The sequence below is a fragment of the Globicephala melas genome, chromosome 9 (assembly GCF_963455315.2).
Source record: "Globicephala melas chromosome 9, mGloMel1.2, whole genome shotgun sequence".
Classification (NCBI taxonomy): domain Eukaryota; kingdom Metazoa; phylum Chordata; class Mammalia; order Artiodactyla; family Delphinidae; genus Globicephala; species Globicephala melas.
Window position 1 is genome coordinate 103,255,188 of NC_083322.1, and position 24,809 is coordinate 103,279,996.

The 24,809-nt window shown below is 37.8% G+C and overlaps 1 protein-coding gene across 1 annotated transcript in view; it reads right to left on the reverse strand.

Annotated features, from left to right (window-relative positions):
- SPMIP7 (sperm microtubule inner protein 7) overlaps positions 1–24,809 on the reverse strand; it is a 56,808-nt gene that overhangs the window by 14,497 nt on the left and 17,502 nt on the right. Inside the window, exons 3-7 of the mRNA XM_030871377.2 lie at positions 18,214–18,290; positions 15,726–15,864; positions 14,819–14,886; positions 1,620–1,661; positions 260–367 (exon numbers count right to left, since the gene is read on the reverse strand). Of these exons, the coding sequence (XP_030727237.2) occupies positions 260–367; positions 1,620–1,661; positions 14,819–14,886; positions 15,726–15,864; positions 18,214–18,290 (434 nt within the window). The remainder of the gene's footprint in view (positions 1–259; positions 368–1,619; positions 1,662–14,818; positions 14,887–15,725; positions 15,865–18,213; positions 18,291–24,809) is intronic.

Below are 24,809 nucleotides of genomic sequence, written 5' to 3' on the forward strand. Positions count from 1 at the left end.
TATGGAAGTCGAGTTGATTTACAATGTTGTGTTAATTTCTGCTGTACAGCAAAGTGACTCAGTTATACACATATACATTCTTTTTCTGATTCTTTTCCATTATGGTTTATCCTGGGAGATTGAATATAGTTCCCTGTGCTGTACAGTAGGACCTTGTTTATCCAGGGCCGTTTTTTAATTGCTCCATTCATTGCAAAGCCCATGACCATGTTTCCTCCTGAATAATAAAGTGAGGGGAATAATCATAAGTGGAACTCACCAACTTGAGCTCGTATAAAGAATTTCAGAGCTGCGAGGCTTGGCGAGAGATGTGATGTCTCCACAGGGGTCGTCAACGTCATCAGCATTTGTAGAATGCACGCAACCACTGTTAGGATGAAAAGAAACATAGAAAAAATAGATGAACATATCCTAACTTGCAAAGGAAATCTTGCCAAAATAGATCAAAATGCAAAAAATTAACCACGGTGATGGAACAATTTGCCTTAAAAAAAATAAAGTAAGGAGACTTTCTCTTTTTTAGAGTGAGAGCAACAGCTGGTTTGTGTTTTTGAGCAAAGAAGCAGCTGCTTCTGCAGCCCTGAGCCAACTCCTCCCTGGAGCTTGGAGGCAGCCGGGGCAAGGCAGAGATGGGTGTCTCCATAGCTGAGGGGCCTCCTGTGGGGACAGAAACGGGGCAGGTGCCTGGGATTGTGGACAACTGGCGATGTGCCTTCGGGGCCAATTAGTCCACGGCAGTGAGAGGGGGTCCTGCAGGCGCTTCTGGGGCTACTGGTAGGAAGGTGAGTCAATTCTACTGTGGGGTAGGAGAGGCTGGAGTAATGAGGGGGGAGGGTAGAGATAAAAGGCCCAGATTCCTCTGTTTGCTTGGATTTACTTTGTTCCAAGGTACTGTGATCTGAATGTTTATGTCCCCCCAAAATTCATACGTTGAATCCCTAACATCCAAAGGTGATGGTGTCAGGAGGTGGGAGGTACTTGGGTCATTAGTGTTCTTATAAAAGGGACACCACGAGCTCCTTGCCCCTGAACCATACGTGGACACAAGTCTGTGACCCCTTGGCCGTCCCTACCTTCCAGCCTCCAGAACCGTGGGAAATAAACGTCTGTTGATTACAAGCCACTCAGTCTGTGCTATGTTGTGACAGCAGCCCAAGCTGACTAAAGCACAAGATTTCTTCTCCAATATAAAGCAGAGAAGACCCCAAAGGGTGGTGACGCACATCTGTGCCACCCACGGAGAGCCAAATTTAAATAGAAAAGCAAGAGATCGCATTTCCTGCCCTTAGCTTTGGCGAGCACATTGGAGCTTCCACATCAAGTGTAAAAGTCTTTCTTGTTGACAACACCCAATATTAGTAGCATCCAAGGTATTTTATTTCATAAAATAACCAATTTGGGAACACCGAAGATACTGCTCCCCCTTTCTTTCTCTTATTAATATCTTTAACGCATTTTTGATGAAATTCCTGACAGGCAGCATGCTAGGAAAACATTAGAAATCTGTTAGAAAGCGTAAGCTGTTTCAAAAAGTGAATTACAAACATGAGTGAGCTGAAAGCAACTACAATTTAGATGTAAATCTAGTAATTTTTAAAACATTAAGAAACATTACTTACGTATAAAGAGGAATGTATTTGCTTCTGGAACTTGGACTCACACTTAGAAAAAGAGAAAACATAGGCAACTGAGTTATCGACATTAATAAACATCACGATTAGAGTAAAAAGTCTTCAGAGATATCCCATAGAAATGGGCTTCCAAAAGTTGGTAATTTTAAGCAGAAAAGATTTAAAGATGTAGTTTTTAAGTGATGAAAATCAAGCACAGAACAAATTCACTCCAAACAGCCAAGAACACGTAAGTCCTTGTTGACTCTTACGATTTAGCTCCAAAGCCTCTTCTCCTGGGTTTTTCTTTGCTGTTTTTGTCCTCAATGGTTAGACATGTCATATGTGGCAAAGCTGACCTCCCATTTTCTTAGACGCACAGAGGGTCCACATTTGACTGGCTCTTACTGACCATTTAGTGTAACTCTCCATGGTGGAGAGGCAGCGACTGTGGCCCAAAGGAGTTCAGTGACGTACACAAGATTGCAGTTACTTAGGGCGCTTAGGGGAGCTTGGGTTTATTGTGTACTTTCCCTGCTCCAACCCTAGAATCAGCCATTTTTCCAAGGATCTCACAATGTCTTTTATTGGAGAGTGGCATTTTAAACCAACATTTTGGAGCTAGACATGCTTCTGGCTGCTTGTGTGTCCCTGCTTCTAGGCCCTCCCAGCGGACAGAGCTAGGAATATCTGGGTGCATTTGAACCCGTGTGTATCCATATATCTACATATATTTCTGTATTCACTTTCTGCAATATATATATATATATATATATATATATATATATATATATATATAAAGGGACACCTCAGAGATATTATGGGTTCGGTTCCAGATCACGGCAATAAAAGTGAATACCACAGTAAAGCGAGTAACACAAATTTTTTGATTTCCCAGTGCATATAAAAATTATGTTTATACTAAACTGTAGTCTATTAATGTACAATGGCATTATGTCTAAAAATGTCCATACCTTAATTTAAAAATACTTTACTGCTAAAAAATGCTAACCGTAATCTAAGTCTTCAGCAAGCTGAAATCTTGTTGCACTAGTAACACTAAAGATCACTGATCACAGACCACCGTTACAAATATAATAATAATGAAAAAGTTTGAAATATTGTGAGAATGACCAAAATGTGACACAGAGATGCAAAGTGAGCAAATGCTGTTGGAAAAATGGCCCCGATAAACTTGCTCGAGGCAGGGTTGCCACAAACCTTCCATTTGTAAAAAACACAGAACGTGTGAAGCACAACAAAACGAAGTGTGCCTGTAAACATGAGTTCGTGGAGGCCCCCAAGTCTAATCAGCACCACGGGGCTCATTCTCCGCCTTCTCTGACAGTGTGAGACCTGCCTCTTACCATCTGCCAAAGATTTACTTTTTGTCACATGTAACAAAATGTGACAAAAAGGCACAAGTCACACTACATGTTCTTACATGGAGTATACATGTAAGAAGTTTAGAATTGCCAACCTGTTTCTTGGTGAGAAACACATTTACCAAGTAGAGTACAGATAGTACTTACATACAGTTCTTTTTGTCATTAGCCTTACAGTTCTGTGTCAAAATACTATTTCCAAGTGTATGAAGGTCCAAATTTAGGATCACTCCTGTTTTCCCCCATCCACTTAAATGTAGTTATGTCATTTGTTTGTAATACAGATTCACTTGTTACCTTCTGAATTCCATCCTGGATTTTCCCACCACCCTGGTATACCTTTCTCTCTCTTTCTCTATTTTTTACTTTGCATTCAGTACAGTTTGTTCTCTATGGTGTACATAGAGTTCTATGGGTTTGAGAAATACTGTCATGTGGCCAGCACCACAGAACCATATAGAACTGTTCCATCGTCCTAATGTTTGTTTACAGGCTCTTTGTCTTCAATGCTGTCCCCCTCTCCCAAATCCTGGTAGCCACTGATCTACTCCTACCCTTGTAGTTTTGCCTTTTCTAGAATGTCATATAAAAGGAATCATGCAGGGCTTCCCTGGTGGCGCAGTGGTTGAGAGTCCGCCTGCCGATGCAGGGGACACGGGTTCGTGCCCCGGTCCGGGAGGATCCCACATGCCACAGAGCGGCTGGGCCCGTGAGCCATGGCTGCTGAGCCTGCGCATCCAGGGCCTGTGCTCCGTAACGGGAAAGGCCACAACAGTGAGAGGCCCGCGTACCGCAAAAAAAAAAAAAGGAATCATGCAGTATGAGATCTTTTGGATCTGGCTGTTTTCATTGAGCAAAATGCTTTTTAGATTCATCCATATTGTTGTGTGTTGCATTTGTGCTTTTTCATTGTGTAGCTCTACTCTAGTATCTTTATCCAATACGTGTTTTTCCATTCACCTGTTGAAAGCAATCTTGGTTGTTTCTAGGTTTTGAAGATTATGATTAGAGCTGTTATGAGCATTCACATATAGGTTTTTCTTGCTAATGGGAGCAGCATTTACTAGGGGAAGGCTCCAAGGTGAGTGGATCCCGCAGGAGTTCTGAGATATGGCAGAACTGACTAGGACTTACAGCTTTTAGTTCAGTAGATGATTCATCATTAAAACAATAAATGCAATGGATGCATAGAAACTGGGTGAGCTATTTGCCATTTTACCACATGACATGTAAATAGAAAGATGCTAATAAAGATTTTCTTTTCTTTTCTTTTCTTTTTTTTTGGCTGTGACACGTGGCTTGTGGAATCTTAGTTCCTCAACCAGAGATTGAACCTGGGTCCATGGCAGTGAAAGGGCCTAACCTAACCACCATGGCAGTGGTTAGGTCGAGTTCCAACCACTGGACTGCCAGGGAATTCTCGCTAATAAAGTTTTTTTATTAGCACTCATGTAATATTAAGAGTTAGCACCAGCAATTTACATCTTTATTCTTTTAAAAGATATTTGAATGGGATTATCAACTATTCCAGCTTGCTGTGTTTATAAGGAACTTATATTTTGAATGTTTTAATCTTTGATTTAAATTATTACCATTCAATTTATATATTGGAATCTATTATTTTTATTGGGGTGTTTTATACCTTTGGTTAAACCATCTTTTAAATAATCTTTATCAAAACTTTAAATACTGATTTTAGAATATGGCTCAGTAAAATCAGTTTTCTGACACGACTCAATATTTTTCTCAATACTGTCATTACTTGCAATTCCAGATTCAACATTTAAACTTGATTATGATTTTGCATATTTCCACTTAACTACACTTTTTTATTCTAAAAATTTAAAAAAATCCTTTTTTTAACATCTTTATTGGAGTATAATTGCTTTACAATGTTGTGTTAGTTTCTGCTGTATAACAAAGTGAATCAGCTATATGTATATATATATCCCCATATCCCCTCCCTCTTGCATCTTCCTCCCTATCCCACCCCTCTAGGTGGTCACAAAGCACCGAGCTGATCTCCCTGTGCTCCCAGCTGCTTCCCACTAGCTATCTATTTTACATTTGGTAGTGTACATATGTCAGTGCTACTGTCTCACTTCGTCCCAGCATACCCTTCCCGCTCCCCGTGTCCTCAAGTCCATTCTCTACATCTGCTGCCCCTAGGTTCCTTAGAACCATTTTTTTTTAAGATTCTATATATATCTGTTAGCATATGGTATTTGTTTTTCTGTTTCTGACTTACTTCACTCTGTATGAGAGATTCTAGGTCCATCCACCTCACAACTAATAACTCAATTTCGTTTCTTTTTATGGCTGAGTAATATTCCATTGTATATATGTGCCACATCTTTATCCATTCATCTGTCAATGGACACTTAGGTTGCTTCCATGTCCTGGCTATTGTAAATAGTGCTGCAATGAACATTGTGGTACAGGTCTCTTTTTGAATTATGGTTTTCTCAGCATATATGCCCAGTAGTGGGATTGCTGGGTAGTATGGTAGTTGTACTTTTAGTTTTTTAAGGAACCTCCATACTGTTCTCCAGAGTGGCTGTGTCAATTTACATTCCCATGAACAGTGCAAGAGGGTTCCCTTTACTCCACACCCTCTCCAGCATTTACTGTTTGCAGATTTTTTGATGATGGCCATTCTGACCGGTGTGAGGTGATACCTCATTGTAGTTTTGATTTGCATTTCTCTAATGATTAGTGATGTTGAGCATCCTTTCATGTGTTTGTTGGCAATCTGTATGTCTTCTTTGTAGAAATGTCTGTTGAGGTCTTCTGTTCATTTTTGGATTGGGTTCTTTGTTTTTTTGTTATAGAGCTGCTTGTATATTTTGGAGATTAATCCTTTGTCAGTTGCTTCATTTGCAAATATTTTCTCCAATTCTGAGGGCTGTCATTTCGTCTTGTTTATGGTTTCTTTTGTTATGCAAAAGTTTTTAAGTTTCATTAGGTCCCATTTGTTTGTTTCAATTTCCCGTACTCTAGGAGGTGAGTCAAAAAGGATCTTGCTATGATTTATGTCATAGAGTGTTCTGCCTATGTTTTCTTCTAAGAGTTTTATAGTGTCTGGCCTTACATTAAGGTCGTTAATCCATTTTGAGTTCATTTTTGTTTATGGTGTTAGGGAGTGTTCTGATTTCATTCTTTTACATGTAGCTGTCCAGTATTGCCAGCACCACTTATGGAAGAGGCTGTCTTTTCTCCATTGTATATTCTTGCCTCCTTATCAAAGACAAGGTGATCATATGTGCATGGGTTTATCTCTGGGCTTTCTATCCTGTTCCATTGATCTATATTTCTGTTTTTGTGCCAGTATCATACTGTCTTGATTACTGTAGCTTTGTAGTATAGTCTGAAGTCAGGGAGCCTGATTCCTCCAGCTCGTTTTTCTTTCTCAAGATTGTTTTGGCTATTCAGAGTCTTTTGTGTTTCCATACAAATTGTGAACTTTTTTGTTCTTGTTCTGTGAAAAATGCCATTGGTAGTTTGATCGGGATTGCATTGAATCTGTAGATTGTTTTGGGTAACATAGTCATTTTCACAATGTTGATTCTTCCAATCCAAGAACATGCTATATCTTTCCATCTGTTTGTATCATCTTTAATTTCTTTCATTAGTGTCTTATAGCTTTCTGCATAGAGGTCTTTTTTCTCCTTAGGCAGGTTTATGCCTAGGTATTTTATTCTTTTTGTTGCAATGATAAATAGGAGTGTTTCCTAATTACTCTTTCAGATTTTTCATCATTAGCGTATAGGAATGCAAGAGATTTCTGTGCATTAATTTTGTATCCTACAACTTTACCAAATTCATTGATTAGCTCTAGTAGTTTTCTGGTACCATCTTTAGGATTCTGTATGTATAGTAACATGTTATCTGCAAACAGTGACAGTTTTCTTCTCCTTTTCCAACTTGGATTCCTTTTATTTATTTTTCTTCTCTGATTGCTGTGGCTAAAACTTCCAAAACTAAGTTGAATAATAGAGGTGAGAATGGACAGCCTTGTCTTGTTCCTGATCTTAGTGGAAATGGTTTCAATTGTTCACCATTGAGAGCAATGTTGGCTGTGGGTTTGTCATATATGGCCTTTATTATGTTGAGATAAGTTCCCTCTATGCCTACTTTCTGGAGGGTTTTATCATTAATGGGTGTTGAATTTTTTTTTTTTTTTTTTGCGGTACATGGGCCTCTCACTGCTGTGGCCTCTCCCGTTGCAGAGCACAGGCTCTGGACCTGCAGGCTCAGTGGCCATGGCTCACAGGCCTAGCTGCTCCACGGCATGTGGGATCTTCCTGGACTGGGGCACAAACCCGTGTCCCCTGCATCGGCAGGCAGACTCTCAACCACTGCTCCACCAGGGAAACCTGGGTGTTGAATTTTGTCAAAAACTTTTTCTGCATCTGTTGAGATGATCATATGGTTTTTCTCCTTCAATTTGTCAATATGGTGTATCACGTTGATTGATTTGGGTATATTGAAGAATCCTTGCATTCCTGGGATAAACTCCACTTGATCATGGTGTATGATCCTTTTAATGTGCTGTTTGATTGTGTTTGCTAGTATTTTGTTGAGGACTTTTGCATTTATGTTCATCAGTATTACTGGCCTATAGTTTTCTTTTTTTGTGACATTTTTTTCTAGTTTTGGTATCAGGGTGATGGTGGCCTCGTAGAATGAGCTTGGGAGTGTTCCTCCCTGTGCTATATTTGGGAAGAGTTTGAGAAGGATAGGTGTCAGCTCTTCTCTAAATGTTTGATAGAATTCCCCTGAGAAGCCATCTGGTCCTGGGCTTTTGTTTGTTGGAAGATTTTTAATCACAGTTTCAATTTCAGTGCTTGTGATTGGTCTGTTCATATTTTCTATTTCTTTCTGGTTCAGTCTTGGAAGGTTGTGTTTTTCTAAGAATTTGTCCATTTCTTCCAGGTTGTCCATTTTATTGGCATAGAGTTGCTTGTAGTAATCTCTCATGATCCCTGTACTTCTGCAGTGTCAGTTGTTACTTCTCCTTTTTCATTTCTAATTCTATTGATTTGAGTCTTCTCCCTTTTTTCTTGATAAGTCTGGCTAATGGTTTATCAATTTTGTTTATCTTCTCAAAGAACCACTTTTAGTTTTATTGATCTTTACTATTGTTTCCTTCATTTGTTTTTCATATCTTTCTGATCTGTTCTTTATGATTTCTTTCCTACTGCTAACTTTGGGTTTTTTTTTTTTTTTCTTTCTTTCTCTAATTGTTTTAGGTGTAAGGTTAGGTTGTTGATTTGAGATGTTTCTTGTTTCTTGAGGGAGGATTGTATTGTTATAAACTTCCCTCTTAGAACTGCTTTTGCTGCATCCCATAGGTTTTGGGTTGCTGTGTTCTGATTGTCAGTTGTTTCTAGGTATTCTTTTATTTCCTCTTTGATTTCCTCAGTGATCTCTTGGTTATTTAGTACCATATTGTTTAGCTCTCCATGTGCTTGTACTTTTTACAGTATTTTTCCTGTAATTGATATCTAGTCTCATAGTGTTGTGGTAAGAAAAGGTACTTGATAAATTTTCATTTTCTTAAATTTACCAAGGCTTGATTTGTGACACAAGATATGATCTATCCTTCAGAATGTTCCATGAACATTTGAGAAGAAAGTGTATTCTGTTGATTTTGGATGGAATGTCCTATAAATATCAATTAAGTCCATCTTGTTTAATGTGTCCTTTAAAGCTTGTGTTTCCTTATTTATTTTCATTTTGGATGATCTGTCCACTGGTGAAAGTAGGGTGTTAAAGTCCCCTACTATTATTGTATTACTGTTGATTTCCCCTTTTACAACTGTTAGCATTTGGCTTATGTATTGAAGTTCTCTTATTTTGGGTGCATAAATATTTACAATTGTTATATCTTCTTCTTGGATTGATTGCTTGATCATTATGTAGTGTCCTTCTTTGTCTCTTGTAATAGTCTTCATTTTAAAGTCTATTTTGTCTGATATAAGTATTGCTACTCCAGATTTCTTTTGATTTCCATGTACATGGAATATCTTTTTCCATCCCCTCACTTTTGGTCTGTATGTGTCCCTAGGTCTGAAGTGGGTCTCTTGTAGACAGCATATATATGGGTCTTGTTTTTGTATCCATTCAGCCAGTCTGTGTCTTTTATTTGGAGCATTTAATCCATTTACATTTAAGATAATTATCGATATGTATGTTCCTTTTACCATTTTTTTGATTGTTTTGGGTTTGTTTTTGTAGGTCTTTTCCTTCTCTTGTATTTCCTGCCTAGAGAAGTTCCCTTAGCATCTGTTGTAAATCTGATTTGGTGGTGCTGAATTCTCTTTACTGTAAAGATAATTGTCTTTAAAGGTTTTAATTTCTCTGTCAAATCTGAATGAGATCCTTGCTGGGTAGAGTAATCTTGGTTGTAGGTTTTCCCCTTTCATCATTTTAAATATGTCCTGCCAGTCCCTTCTGGCTTGCAGATTTTCTGATGAAAGATCAGCTGTTAACCTTATGGTGATTCCCTTGTATGTTATTTGCTGTTTTTCCGTTGCTTCTTTTAATATTTTTTCTGTGTATTTAATTTTTGATAGTTTGATTAATGTGTGTTTTATTATGTTTCTCTTTGGATTTATCCTGTATGGGATTCTCTGTGTTTACTGGACTTGATAGACTATTTCCTTTCCCATATTAGGGAAGCTTTCAACTACAATTCCTTCAAATATTTTCTCAGTGTCTTTCTTTTTCTATTGTTCTTCTGGGACCCTATAATTGGAATGTTGCTGTGTTTAATGTTGTCCCAGAGGTCTCTGAGACTGTCTTTAATTATTTTCATTCTTTTTTCTTTATTCTGCTCTGAGGTAGTTATTTCCATTTTATCTTCCAGGTCACTTATTGGTTCTTCTGCCTCAGTTATTCTGCTATTGATTCCTTCTAGAGAATTTTTAATTTCACTTATTGAGTTTCTCATAATTATTTGTTTGCTCTTTGGTTCTTCTAGGTCCTTGTTAAATGTTTCTTGTATTTTCTCCATTCTATTTCCAGGATTTTGGAATATCTTTACTATCATCACTCTGAATTCTTTTTCAGGTAGACTGCCTATTTCCTCTTCATTTGTTTGGTCGTGTGGGTTTTTACTTTGCTTCTTTATCTGCTGTGTATTTCTCTGTCTTCTCATTTTGCTTAACTTACTGTGGTTGGGGTCTCCTTTTTGCAGGCTTCAGGTTCATAGTTCCCATTGTTTTTGGTGTCCACCCCCAGTGGGTGAGGTTGGTTCAGTGGATTGTGTAGGCTTCCTGGTGGAGGGGACTGGTGACTGTGTTCTGGTGGATGAGGCTGGATCTTGTCTTTCTGGTGGGCAGAACTGTGTCCAGTAGTGTGTTTTGGGGTGTCTGTGAATTTATTATCATTTTAGGCACCCTCTATGCTAATGGATGGGTTTGTGTTCCTATCTTGCTACTTGTTTGGCATGGGGTGTCCAGCACTGGAGCTTGCTGGTGATTGAGTGGAGCTGTTCTTAGCATTGAGATGGAGATCTCTGTGAGAGCTCTCACTGATTGATATTACATGGGGCTGGGAGGTCTCTGGTGGTCCAATGTCCTGAACTCAGCTCTCCCACCTCAGAGGCCCAGGCCTGATAGCCAGCCAGATCATCAAGACCCTGTCAGCCACACGGCTCAGAAGAAAAGAGAGAAAAAAAAAGAGAGAATGAAAAAATAATAAAAATAAAATATTATTTTAAAAATAATAAAAAATTTAAAAAGTAATTTAAAAAATGAAGAGAGTATCCAAACCAATAAACAAATCCACCAATGATAACAAGTGCTAAGAACTATACTGAGATAAACGTAAAAGTCAGAAAGAAAAGAGTTGCAGACAGCAAACCCCAAGTCTACTGTTGCTCCCAAAGTCTACCACCTCAATTCTGGGATGATTCATTGTCTATTCAGGTATTCCACAGATGCAGCATACCTCAAGTCGATTGTGGAGATTTAATCAGCTGCTCCTGAGGCTGCTGGGAGAGATTTCCCTTTCCCTTCTTTGTTCGCACAGCTCTTGGGGTTCAGCTTTGGATTTGGCCCCTCCTCTGCATGTAGGTTGCCCTCTGGCATCTTTTCTTTGCCCAGACAGGAGGGGGTTAAAGGAGCGGCTGATTAGGGGGCTCTGGCTCACTCAGGCCAGGGGGAGGGATGGGTACGTAATGCGGGGCGAGCCTGCGGTGGCAGAGGCCAGCGTGACGTTGCAACAGCCTGAGGCATGCCATGTGTTCTTCGGGGGAAATTGTCCCTGGATTATGAGACTCTGGCAGTGATGGGCCGCACAGGCTCCCAGGAGGGGAGATGTGGATAGTGACCTGTGCTTGCACACAGGCTTCTTGGTGGCTGTAGCAGCGGTCTTAGCGTTTCATGCCCGTCTCTGGTGTCTGCACTGATAGCCGTGATTCGTGCCTGTCTCTGGAGCTCATCTAGGTGGTGTTCTGAAGCCCCTCTCCTCATGCACCCTGAAAAAATTGACTCTTAGGCAGTTCCAGACTTTTCCCCAGACCCCCTCCTGGCTGGCCGTGGTGCACTAGCCCCCTTCAGGCTGTGTTCACGCAGCCAAACCCAGTCCTCTCCCCGGGGTCTGACTTCTGAAGCTCAAGCCTCAGCTCCCAGCCCCCACCAGCCCCGGCAGGTGAGCAGACAAGCCTCTCAGGCTGGTGAGTGCTGGTCGGCACCGATCCTCTGTGCGGGAGTCTCTCCACTTTGCCCTCTGCACCCCTGTTGCTGCGCTCTCCTCCATGGCTCCAAAGCTTCCCCCTGCTGCCCACCCTCTGTCTCCACAAGTGAAGGGGCTTCCTAGTGTGTGGAAACTTTTCCTCCTTCACAGCTCCCTCCCAGTGGTGCGGATCCCGTCCCTATTCTTTTGTCTTTTCTTTTTCTTTTGTCCTATCCAGGTACGTGGGTAGAGCAAAAGAGAAAAGGTACGTGGGGAGTTTCTTGCCTTTTGGGAGGTTTGAGTTCTTCTGCCAGCATTCAGTAGGTGTTCTGTAGGAGTTGTTCCACATGTAGATATATTTTTGATGTATTTGTGGGGAGGAAGTCTTACTCCTCTGCCATCTTGAAGGTCCTCCAAAAAAATCCTTCTTTAAAGGGCAATTTATGCTGGTTTTATTGAAGTGCTACATACAATTGTTAAACATTTGGAAAATGTCACCTTTGATATTATTTTTCCATAACTTAAATTTATTAATAACTTATTAATTTTGCTGACTAAGGCCTAAAATCTCCCATACTTTGCTTTGCAATTAATGATGGATTAGGTAAATATAAAATTAAATGTACAAGATTAAAAACCCTCCCATTGAAGTGATGATCAAATTGACCATCATCAAACCAGAACATCATATGAAACTCCAGGGAACAAAAGATGGGATTATCTCACTGTGGACGCATGCATTCTTCTTATGCATTATCTGTCTGTCTCACACTATTCTTCATAACCGGCCACAGTATTTGTTGCAAAATACACATATCTGGGGCTTCCCTGGTGGCGCAGTGGTTGAGAGTCCACCTGCCGATGCAGGGGACACGGGTTCGTGCCCCGGTCCGGGAAGATCCCACATGCCGCGGAGCGGCTGGGCCCGTGAGCCATGGCCACTGAGCCAGCACGTCCGGAGCCTGTGCTCCATGACGAGAGAGGCCACGACAGTGAGATGCCCACATAACGCAAAAAAAAAAAAAAAAAAAAAAAAAAAATACACATATCTGTTTAAAGTTCCATGTGATTCATTCTTATGTTTTCTATTCTATTTAATTTTCACAAAATGCTGGTTGTGACTCTCCACTAATGGGTTGCAGGCTACAAATCACTCATTAGTCTGCTCAGCAGTCTACTCACTAAACTGGGACAGGACAACTGCCGAGCCATGCTGAGAAATGGGTCCCTGGCTCAGATCATAAGTGAGAATCGACTTCAAATGTTTTAAAGAGATAAATATGAAAAGAAAATCTTTAATTATTTTTAGGAAAAAAAGTAAATGAAGGATAATATCCTTTTTACTTCTGGATAGAGAAAGATCTATTAAAAATTCCACAAATATAACAAGGTATGGAGGTAAATATTGATGAATTCAGTTATATTAAAACTTTGAACTTCAGTTCAGCAAAGGGCACTATAAAATAGAAAAGTCACAGCCTAGAAGGAGATATGCATATTGCCAATAAAGGATTTTAATCCAGAATAATAGACTTAAAAATTTGTATAATCAATCAGTAAAAGACAAAATATATGAACAAGTAAGTTATACATGTGAACATGCAGTAAGTTACAACTTACAAAAAAAGTGGTTATTAGTAACCAGGTAAATGTTAAAATTATAATGAAGTACAATTTCATGCTTCTAAAATTAGAATTTTTCTAATTTGAAAATTCCAAATGCTGGCCACAAAGTTCAGTAGTGGGAATTCAAGCATTGCTGATGGTTGGTCCATTGGTAAAACTCATTTGGAGAATAATGTAGCAATATTTAGAACATAAAGAAGTTTACACCTCTTGATGTAGCAATTGTACACGTAAGGATGTCTATATAAAACCCAGAAATAGCTTTATACTTTATAAAGATATGGGGATATTGTTTCCAACTCCAACAGAAATAAGACAAAAAATTAAGTTATGAGAACAGATGAATAAATTGTGGTATAACGATTCAATGGAAAACTATGCGTCAGAGAAAATGAACACCTAGAGATGCCAGCATGAGTCTCACAAACACAGTACTGAACAAAAATGTTAAGTTGTATGAATATACATTTGATACCACTTATAAACATGGAACACTTATTTACCACTTGTAAACATGGAGCACAATTCCACATCTTGGTTAAGAATAACACACATGGGGCTTCCCTGGTGGCGCCGTGGTTGGGAGTCCGCCTGCCGATGCAGGGGACACGGGTTCGCGCCCCGGTCCGGGAGGATCCCACATGCCGCGGAGCGGCTGGGCCCGTGAGCCATGGCCGCTGAGCCTGCGCGTCCGGAGCCTGTGCTCCGCAACAGGAGAGGCCCGCGTACCGCAAAAACAAACAAACAAACAAACAAAAAAAAGAATAACACACATGTTTTAAGGGTGCATGAAAATGTGAAACTTCACAGCTGGAATAATGGTCATCCCTTAGGAAGGCACATGTGCTTAGAGAGAAGTACGTCGGGGCTTCTGTGGTGTTAGTAACGGTTTGTTTTTATAGTTGGGAAGTAGACACGCAGATTATATCATATTTTTATTTTACATTTTTATATAGGAATTATTCAAAGATAAATTTAAAAAATAAAAACAGAGATGATGGCTGTATTGTGGGTCAAAAGAAGAAAAAAGAGACAAAATAGTGACATTTTCAAAGACAGAAACACCAAACTTTATAGACTAAATGCACAAAATTACCTATGTGGAAAGATTGGTAATAAATCATTGTTTCTAGCATTAATAGAACTCAAAATAACTATATGATACAAAAGTTGATAGAAGATAATTCATAATCCCTTGAAGTCCATGCATTTTACAACATTATAATTTTTCATATCAAGTGACATATAAAACACTCTTTATTTTTAAATGGTTGTGGTATATTTGATAGTCTAAATTTTAAGAAGGGTTAAGAGAAAACAAGAGAAAGCTGGCAACACTGAGTGACTGAACTGGGATTTGTGTTCTCTTTCCAGCCACAGGGACGAAGTCTGAGGGCCTCTGGGATGCTCTCCGGAGGACATGCCCCTCACCCATGGGCTAGAGCCTCTGATTCTTATGATAAATATGTGACGGCAAAAGGTCTACTGATGAGAACTTTAGGAGATAAAACTTACAAATTGACTGGTTTGACTGGTGCCAAGAAAGATCTTGTTTGAAATCTGTCCCATAGTCCACCAACCATCTAAAATCACCATCAAAATGAATGACAAGTATTTAACCAAGTTAGTGTAATTTCTAGTATTTAAGTTCCAATTACTGTAATCTCTAGTATATATGTTCTAAGTTACTGTAATTTCTAGTATACAAGCTTCAGTCCTCTCGTATCACAGGCAAGAGCCCCAGTCACCCAATGGAAAGCACTTCCCGAGCACCCTTAGTCACTCCGGGGGTTGCTCCAGAGCCACTCCTCATCTCTGCTCTGCTTGCAGACCCTCAGGGTCAGTTTGTTTTCTCACAGCTGGAATCTGCCTCGTTAGCCACCTCCTTTGGGCTGAAGCCCTTGTGAAAGGTCTGGTTTGGATTTTCATCCCAAGACTGTGCTTTCTTGGCTCCCCCTTAGCCCATGCTCCACAGCCCCAGGCTAGTCTCCCCCACCCAGAGCTGTCATCTTAGACCATCATCTCGCCAGGAAGGACTTTGGATACAAGTATAATTCAACACTAAACAATATGTAATAAAAGACCAATTTTCACAAGGTATAAAAATATTTTAAAGGAGTTGAGAGATTCTTAAAAATAGTTATAGGAATCCAGACACATTTTTGGTCCTTTAATTGGTTTTAATTTCTGTGCACAAATCCTGTGCTGAGATTTTATATTAAAACTGTATTTTTCCTCTCTAATTATCATTTTTCTCTGTAAAAGCTGAAGTTTTTCAAGATACTGTGGGCTTCTTAACCTGTAGTTCACAAACCTCTTAGGAGTCCATGTTTAGAACTGTATTTCAATATAATTGATTTCCTTTTTAGTTTTGTGTACTTTGATGTATTAAAAAACTTCATTATGAGAGGTGATCACTGACCTGAGTTATTGCTGGCAATCCTTCATATCTTTTCAGTGTAAAACACTGTGAGATAGGGTCAGCAGCTTTTTCCACTGTTGTTTCTTCTGGATCAAGTTTTGGTGGTAGCATCTTGTCCCAAGGAACCATTTCATAAGCCCTATGAAATTATTAAATAATACATTTTATGAAAAATACATATTCAGTTGGCATAGTTCTTAACAGTAGCATATTCTGTGGTAGGAAGAATTCTAAATTGCCCCCCAAGATTCCTGCCCCTGGCGTACATACTGTATGTAGTCACCTCCCCTCAAGTGTGGGCAGAGCAAATGTATATGGTAGGGTATCACGCCTATGATAGTTTATATGGCAACTTTATATGGCAAAAAGGGATTGTGCACAGATAATTAAGGTCCCTAATCAGTTGAATTTGAGTTACTCAAAAAAAAAATAAATAAAAGGCAGATTATCCTAAGTGGTTCTGACCTAAACAGGTGACCCCTAAAAAGAAGCAAGAAAACAGCAGCAGACACACTTCAGTTATCCTTAAACAAATCCTGAGAGTCCTAGAGCTGCGCTGAGCTGAATTCTGCCAACAATCCGAATGATCCTGGGAGACTGGGACTCAGCTGCTGCTGACATCTTGATTCCAGCCTGAGAAACCCTGAGCATTGAACTCAGTGGGCACTTGCCAGCACTTCTGTCTTATGCAAACGTGAGCTACCAAATGGGCGTGATGTAAAGCTGCCATATTGTGGTAATCTGTTACACAGCACTAGAAAACGAATGCATACACGTATGTGCATCTTACACTTTACTGAAAAAAAATTCATTTGAGCTTTGCAGCAGGGCAAGAAGAACATTAATTTATAAATAAATAAGCTATGGCTTAGAAAACTGAATTTGTTTGCTTAAGGTCACTCAGCCACTGATGGTCGAAGTTAGACCTCTGATCTTGATTACCTGCCACCGAGGAGTCAGTAACATTCACATGATGTTCACCCCCCTGCCCCCTAAAGCACTTTCTTAGTTTGCCACCCAAGCACTAGGTCTCTGCATTTCCTCCCCCCAACCCCCCATTGGTTCCCTCCTCTCAGTCCCTTGTGCTGGCACCACCCCCCTTTTTCTCCTCTTTCTTGATGTACAGATGCCAGGACTCAAGCTCTGTTCTCCTCTGGCTCTTCCAGTGCTGGTGTTTGACATCACTGCCCATAAGCCATGACACCCAGACTTGCTCCTCCAGCCCAGACCTCTCCCCCAGACTGCAGACCCACAGACCCCGTTGCCTACTTGACGCATCCACATGGATGTCTAATGAGCATCTTTATATTCAGCACATCTAAAACTGGCCTCTGATCTTTCCCTCCAAACCTGCTCCACCGGCCTTCATCTTGATAAGTGATGGCTTCAGTCCATCCAGCTGCAGAGCCCTAAACCTTGGAATCATTCTCCATGCCTCTTTCTTTCAGGCTCACAATCTCCAGTCTGGAAACTGTGTTGACTCTGCTCTCAAAATGTATCCAGAGGCCAGCAACTGTTACAACTTCCTACCACACTCCTCCAAAATGCCATTATCTCTGACCTAGATGACAGCAGCAACCTTCTGCCTGGTCTCCCAGCTTCTCCCCTCACCCGGTCCACTTTGAACCCAGCAGCCACCATGACTACTTTGACACACAAGTCTGATCTGGCCACTTTACTGCTAACACCCTACTGTTTACAGTCTCTGCAAGTGCCCAGCAAGATCTGGTTCCTGGGTACTCCCTGACCTCTTCTTTTGCTACCCCTCTCTTACTGCACTGTAGACCCCTGGCCTTTGCTCTTCCTTGACACCTCAATCACACTTCTGACACAGGGCTTTTGCTCTACGTTCCCTTTGACTGGGAAGTAGTCAATCCAGATATCTGCACATCACTCACTTCCAAGTTCCTGCTCAAATCTCATCGCTCAAGGAGGCCTACCCAGACCTCCTAGTTATTCTGGAAGCCTGTTACTCCACACGGGACACTCTTGATATTCTTATCCTGTTCTATTTTTTCTCTGCTATTTTTTCATTGACTCATCACCTTCTAAGATATGATCTATTTATTTATTACGTTTGTGGCTTATCGTCCGTCTCCCTTTAGAGTGAGTGCTCATTGGAGGAGTCTTTTATTCACTGGTGAATCTCACAGCCTAGGGCATGGACACATAAAGATACTTTATATGATTTTCAACTGAGTAAAAAAGTTCTTCAAACTTCTCTGCTCTCATTTTCTATGATGCTGGACATCCTTATCTCGTCCTCTCTCTCTGAGCCTTTCCTTTCTGTTTTGGTTTTATTTTTCTATTAAATACAGGTTTTCTTCCTTTAACTGTTTATTTTAGCAATCAATGTAAGTAAGTAAAGAATTGTGTCTGATAGTCTTTGAATTCCTCACAGGATCCAGGATATTGTGGACACAAAGGAGATGTGTTATTAAAGAAAAAAGAAATACATTCTTAAATTCTACTCAGGAAAAATGCTTACTTTTGTGTAGAGGACTTGTAAAATGAGTCTTTTGCATTATATTTCTTGCTTGATTGTAAAAGTGGTTCTCCATCATCCTAGAAGGGGTGAATAATAAGTTTAAAAAGATAAGATGTAAATGAAAATTGCTAATGTTTTATATTCACCACGCTTTCTTTTTCTCTCATTCTGTGTCTTGGATCCACCAGATTTAATGCTTTCCCACTTTCCTCTATTGTCTTGGAAATTTACATTTTGTGTGTGTGTGTGTGTGTGTGTGTGTGTGTGTGTGTATACTCCTACTAATTAAATTAAAACTTACAAATATGTTATTCTACTCATTTCTGATTTTTGGCTTAATAATTTTTTTAAGATTGAAATGTATGTAATTAATTTTAGACCTTTCTTGTTTTCTAATATATACACAAAAGACTATTTTTTTCTTCTTAGCAGAGTTTTAACTCCTTTATACAAAATTTGATATGTTTCATTTTCAAATTTATCATTCAGTTTAAAACATTTTCTAATTTCTCCTGTGATTTCTTCTTTGACCCATGGATTATTTAGAATTGTGGTGTTTAATTTAAAAATATTTGATGCTTTCCTAGACATCTTGTAGTTATTTATTTTTAATTTAACTCTGTGGTGGTTTGAGAACATATATAGTAAATTACAGTCACTGATTTTTGAATGCTAAACAAATCTTGCAATCCTGGAATAATCTCCACTTAGTTGTGATGTATCATCCTTTTTATATATTACCAAATTCAATTTAGTAAAATTTTGCTAAGGATTTTTTTTGTCTGTTCATATCAGACTAATTTTTGTTGTAACATCTTTTTCATATTTTGGTGACAGGCTTCTTTTGTCCTCAAATATATTATTTGGGTAAAATGATATTATTTCTTCCTTAAATATCTGATCTTCTCATTAGTAAAACTACCTAGCCCTGGAGTTTTTTCTGTAGAAAGTGTTTTAATAATCAATTAAACTATTTAATAGGTATAGGGCTCCTCAGACTTTCTTATTATGTCAGTTTTGTTGTGTTTTCAAGGAATTTTCTCATCTTAGCTAAGTTGCCAGATTGACTGGCATAAAGTTGTTTATCATATCCTTTATTAAAAAAATAAACTGTATTGAGGTATAATATACTGCAATGAACTAAATTCGATAAATGCATACAACTTGATGAGATATTATAGCTGTGTATATCCATGAAAACACAACAGACAAGATTCAGAGCATTTATATTTTGCAGAAGTATTTCTCATGCCCCTTTGCACCCATATCTCCCCCTCTTCCCAGGCCAGGGCAACAAATGATCTGCTTTTTGTCACTCTATATTGGTTTGTATTTTTAGAGGTTTATTTAAATAGAATCAGTTGGTATGTAATATTTTGTTTCTGGCTACTTTCATTCAGTATAATGATTTTGAGATTCATTCATGTTGTTGCATGTATCAGTAGATTTTTATTGCTGAATACTATTCCATTGTATGACTATGCCACAATTTGTTCATACTTTCATATGCATGTGAACATTTGTTTCCACATTTTGGCAATTATGAATAAAGCTGCTTTGATTATTTATGTTCAAGTCATTGTGTGGACATACATTTAAATTTGTCTTGGGTAAATATCTAGGAGTAGAATGGCTGGGACACTTGATAGGTGTGTGTTTAACTTCTAAACAGTGTTAAAGAGTTTCCAAAGTATCTGTAATGTTTCACAATCCCACCAGCAGTGTGTGAGAGTTCCAGTGTTCTGGATCCTTGTCAACACCTGGAATTTTCAGTCTTTTAAATTTTAGCCATTGTGGGGATATACTGTTTTTCACTAATGACTCAGCATGTTGAACATCTTTTCATGTATTTTTTAGCCATTCTTATTTTTTTTGTGACGTGTCTGTTCAGATCTTTTGTTCATTTTTCACTTGGGTTGTTCGTCTTGTTATTGACTGATTTTAAGAGGTTTTTATACATTATAGATACAAATCCTTTATCATATATGTGATTGTGAATATTTTCCCATTGTGTAACTTGCTGTTTCATTTTCTTAACAATGCATTTTGAAAATCTAAATATTTAAAAATTTTACAATCTTAATTTTATATTGAGGCCTATTATCCATTTTAAGGTTAATTTTTTGTATATGTTAATATAGTAAAACTTGATTTTTTTCCCCATAGGATATGCAGTTGTTTTAGTAATATATTAAGACTTCCCTTTCTTCACTAAAATGCCTTGGCACATTAAAAAAATCAAATGGCAATATATTAGGTGGCTCCACTTCTGGACTCTCTTTTATGTTCTGTTAATCTGTATCTATCATTTTCCCTTTTGTACTGATTATTGTAACTTTATAGTAAGACTTGAAATCAGGTGGCATAAATCCTCCAAGTTTATTCTTCTTATTCAAAATTGATTTAGTTATTTTCGGTTTCCGTTTTATATTGATTTTATAATCAGCTTGCCAATTTCTTCAAAAGTGTCTCTTAAGATTTTGATGGAGTTTGCATTGAAAGTATCTATAGATCAACTGGGGAAGCATTAACATATTAACAATAATAAGTCTTTCAGTCCATAAACCTGGTTTGCTTTCCATTTATTTAGGTCTTCTTTAATTGATTTCATTCATCAATGTACTCTAGTTGTCAGTGAAGAAAATGTGCATGTGTTTCACTAAATTCTATGTTGATTTTGGCCCTATTGTAAACAGAATCTTTTGAAATTTCATTTTCCAATTGTTGCCTTCTGATATGCACAAATACAATTGGTTTTTGTATATTAACAATAAACTTATGCCTTTAATAAATTCAACTATTACTTTTAGTAGTTGTTTTGAAGATTCCTGAGGATTTTCTATAAATATTAGGTCATCTCTATGTAAAGATAGATTTGTTTCTTCCTTTCCAATATTTATGATTTCTACATCTCTTCCTTACCCTGCTGCAATAGCCATTACCTCCATTGGATGGAAAATAAAAGTGGTAAGAGCAGGCATTTTTGTCTTGTTCCTGATTTTAGAGAAAGAAAATTGTCTTTCATCATTACTTTAGCCTTAGTTCATCACAGATGGCTAAATATCAGGTTGAGGAAGTCCCCTCATAAATCTAATTTGCTGAGAGTTTTTATTACAAATGAATATTGATTTTTCCCTTCTTCCTAAGAATAGTCTTGGTTATTTCTGATTCTTTGGTTTCTGCATCCATTTTATAAAGAAATTTTCAATTTCCACAAATACACAGATAGGATATTGATTGAAATTACATGGAAACTGTAAATCAACTTAGAAAGGTCTAAAAAAACTTTAAATGTTGAGCCTTCCAATCCAGATAATAGTATATTTCTCTATCTATTTGGGTATTTTAAAATTTCTCTCAATACACGTACTAGTTTTGCCACAGGTTCTTGAATATGTTTTGTTAGATTTATTACTCAATAGTTAAAAATTTTGATGCAATTTTAAATGATAGCTTAAACTTTTAAAAAATGTTCTGCTTCTCACTGATATTTAGAATACAATTAATGATTTTATAATAATATTTACTTCTAGAAAACTTACTACACTCATTTTTTAATTTCAGTAAGTTAACTGCAGATTTAATTGGATTTTTAACATGCATAATCATATTATCAAGAATAATAGATTTGTTTAACACTTTCTAAGTTTTATACTATTTTTATGTTTCTTTGATTTGGCTGGCTAGGAACTCCAATGTGTAGAGTTCAAATATTGTTTGATTTACCTTTTCATAGATATCTATTGTTAATTTGAGGATAATTTTCAGTTCTTTTCATCAAACTTTTTTCTTTTTTTGCCTATGTTTAGATGAGTATATGACTTTTCTACTGTGATACAGTTAGTTATGTTTACCAATTTCCTAAAGTTAAGCAAATTTTACATTTCTGGGGTAGACTTAACTTTATCATGACTTAACTTTAGTAACCACGTGCTATATTGCTAGACCCTAAACATGTATGTGCATCTTCAGTCTTTACCTGATACCTTTCATTACTGATTTCTACCTTAATTCATTTGCAATCAGAGTGTATTCTGCGTATAATTTCAATTCTCTTAATTTATTGATTTATTTTATGTCCCAGAATACAATTTACCTTGGTGAACCCTCTGTGTGAATTGACAAGAATTCCTATTCTGCTATTGTTGTGTGGACTATACCAAGTAGGTCAAGTCAGTCAATAATGTTTTTTTATATCTTCTTTTTATATCTTCTTTATCTTCACTTTTTTTTTCTGTCTACCTTTTCTATCAGTTACTAAGAATGGAGTGTTTAAATCTCTGATAGTGATTGTGGATCTGCTTTTCAGTTCCATCAGTTTTTGCTTCATGTATTTGAGTTGCGTTACTAGGTCATTTTATAAATTGACCTTCTTTATCATCATGGAATATCTATCTGGTAAAATTTCTTGTTCTGAAATCTACTTTGTTTGATATTATTACAGATATTTCTGTTTTCTTTAACTCTTTTTTGTGCAGTATATATTTTCCCATCTTAAACTTTTATCTATTTCTATTTAACATGGTTTTCTTGTAGCCAGAGTATAGTTGGGTATTAATTTTTTTAATCCAACATAAAAATTGCTGACTTTAAATTTAATTATATATAGTTAGAGTCAATATAACAATTGACATAATTTGGTTTAAATCTAGCTTTAAAATCTAGCTTTATTTACTATTTGTTTCACCTCCTTTTCCTTTTGCATTACTTTGTTTTGGATTAGTTAAGGTAATTTTTTTCCTCTTTACAATTTAATTTTATCTCTGCCTATTAGCTTTCTTTCTTTCTCTCTTTCCTTCCTTCCTTCCTTTCTGTGTGTCTCTCTCTCTTTCTTTCTTTTATCATGGTCACTCTAGGATTTACAATACATGTCTTTAATTCTAGGGTTTACAGTATATTACACCATTTCACAAATGGTGTAAAAATTACAACAGCATATCCCCTGACATTTCATCCTGACATTCCCTGGGTTACTGTTATACAGTTTACTCCTACATATGCTATAACCTCTAACTACTTGTAATGGTTATTTCTTTCTTTTCTTTTCTTTTTTTTTTTTCTTTTGCTGTACGCGGGCCTCTCACTGTTGTGGCCTCTCCCATTGTGGAGCACAGGCTCTGGACGCGCAGGCTCTGGATGCGCAGGCTCCAGTCGCGCAGGCTCAGCGGCCATGGCTCACGGGCCCAGCTGCTTCGCGGCATGTGGGATCTTCCCGGACCGGGGCACAAACCCGTGTCCCCTGCATTGGCAGGCAGACTCTCAACCACTGCGCCACCAGGGAAGCCCTGTAATGGTTGTTTCTTTAACAGTCAGTATACTTTAACTTAAAACCAAAACATAGTATTTTATTTTTACCCACATATTTACCATTTCTGTTGATCTCAAATCCATTTCATTGTGGAAATTCAAATTTCCATATACTTTAGTTTTTTCTATCTAAAGAACTTCCTTTATGTCTGCTAGCAATGAATTTTCTCAGCTTGGTTTTTCTGAAAATGTCCTTGTGTGTTTTGACTTTATTTTTGAAATGTGTTATTTCTGGTTAAAGTATTCAGAGTTGATTTTTTAAAAATTTAAAATGTGTTTTCATTTTATTCTGGCTTGCACAGATTCTGACAAAAAACCTACTGTCAGTTTTACATGTGTTCCTCTGTACATAATTTTTTTTCTCTAACTATTTTAGGATTTTCTCTTTATCACTGTTTTTCCACAATGTGGTTGATGTGCATGGTTTTATTTATCTTTACTCAGCTTGGCATTTGCTGAATTTTTGGGATGTGAAGATTCATAATTTTCTTCAGTTAGGAACAATTTGGGCCATTATTTCCCAAAATATTTTTTTCCCACTCTCCTTTTTATCCTGGAATTCCAATTACATGTATGTTAGACTGCTCGACACTGTCCCACAGCTGACTCATGCTTTATTTGTTAATTTTCTCTCTGTATTTCATGTTCGAGTTTCTACTGCTATGTCTTTAATTTCACTGACCTTTTATTCTGCAGTGTCTAATCTGTTCTTGAAGCTATCCATTTATCTTTCATTTTAGACATGGTGTTTTTCTCTACAAGTCCTTCTGAGTCTTGTTTGTATGGCCCATTTTCCACATCATCATAGTGTGGTCTCCTCTACATCCTGAATGTAGGGAACACATTTCTAATAGCTGCTTGAACATATCCCTGTCTGCTTGTTTCTTCATGTCTGTCACTTCTGTGTCTGGCATTACTGACTTACTTTTGCTCCTGACTATGGGTAATATTTTTCTTCTCCTTTGCATAAAAATTAATTTTTAATTGAGTTTTGCTTATTTTGGATGTTAGTTCATTGGTTACTAGAACTTACTTTAATACTTAAATAGTGTTAGATTCTGTTCCAGCACAAAGTTCAGTACTTGAAATCAGTTGGGTGCTTTTGAGGGTTGCTTTTAAGCTTTGTTTATTAAAGTCCAGAGGAAGCTTTAGAGTAGGGCTAACTAAGCCTGACTTCAGAGGTGACATCCTTCTGAAGCGTCCACCTGACATCCCATGAACTAAAAAGTTTCTTCCTTCTACTTTGTGGGGACATGGACATCCCCTGCCTGTTTGAGCTTCAGAAAATG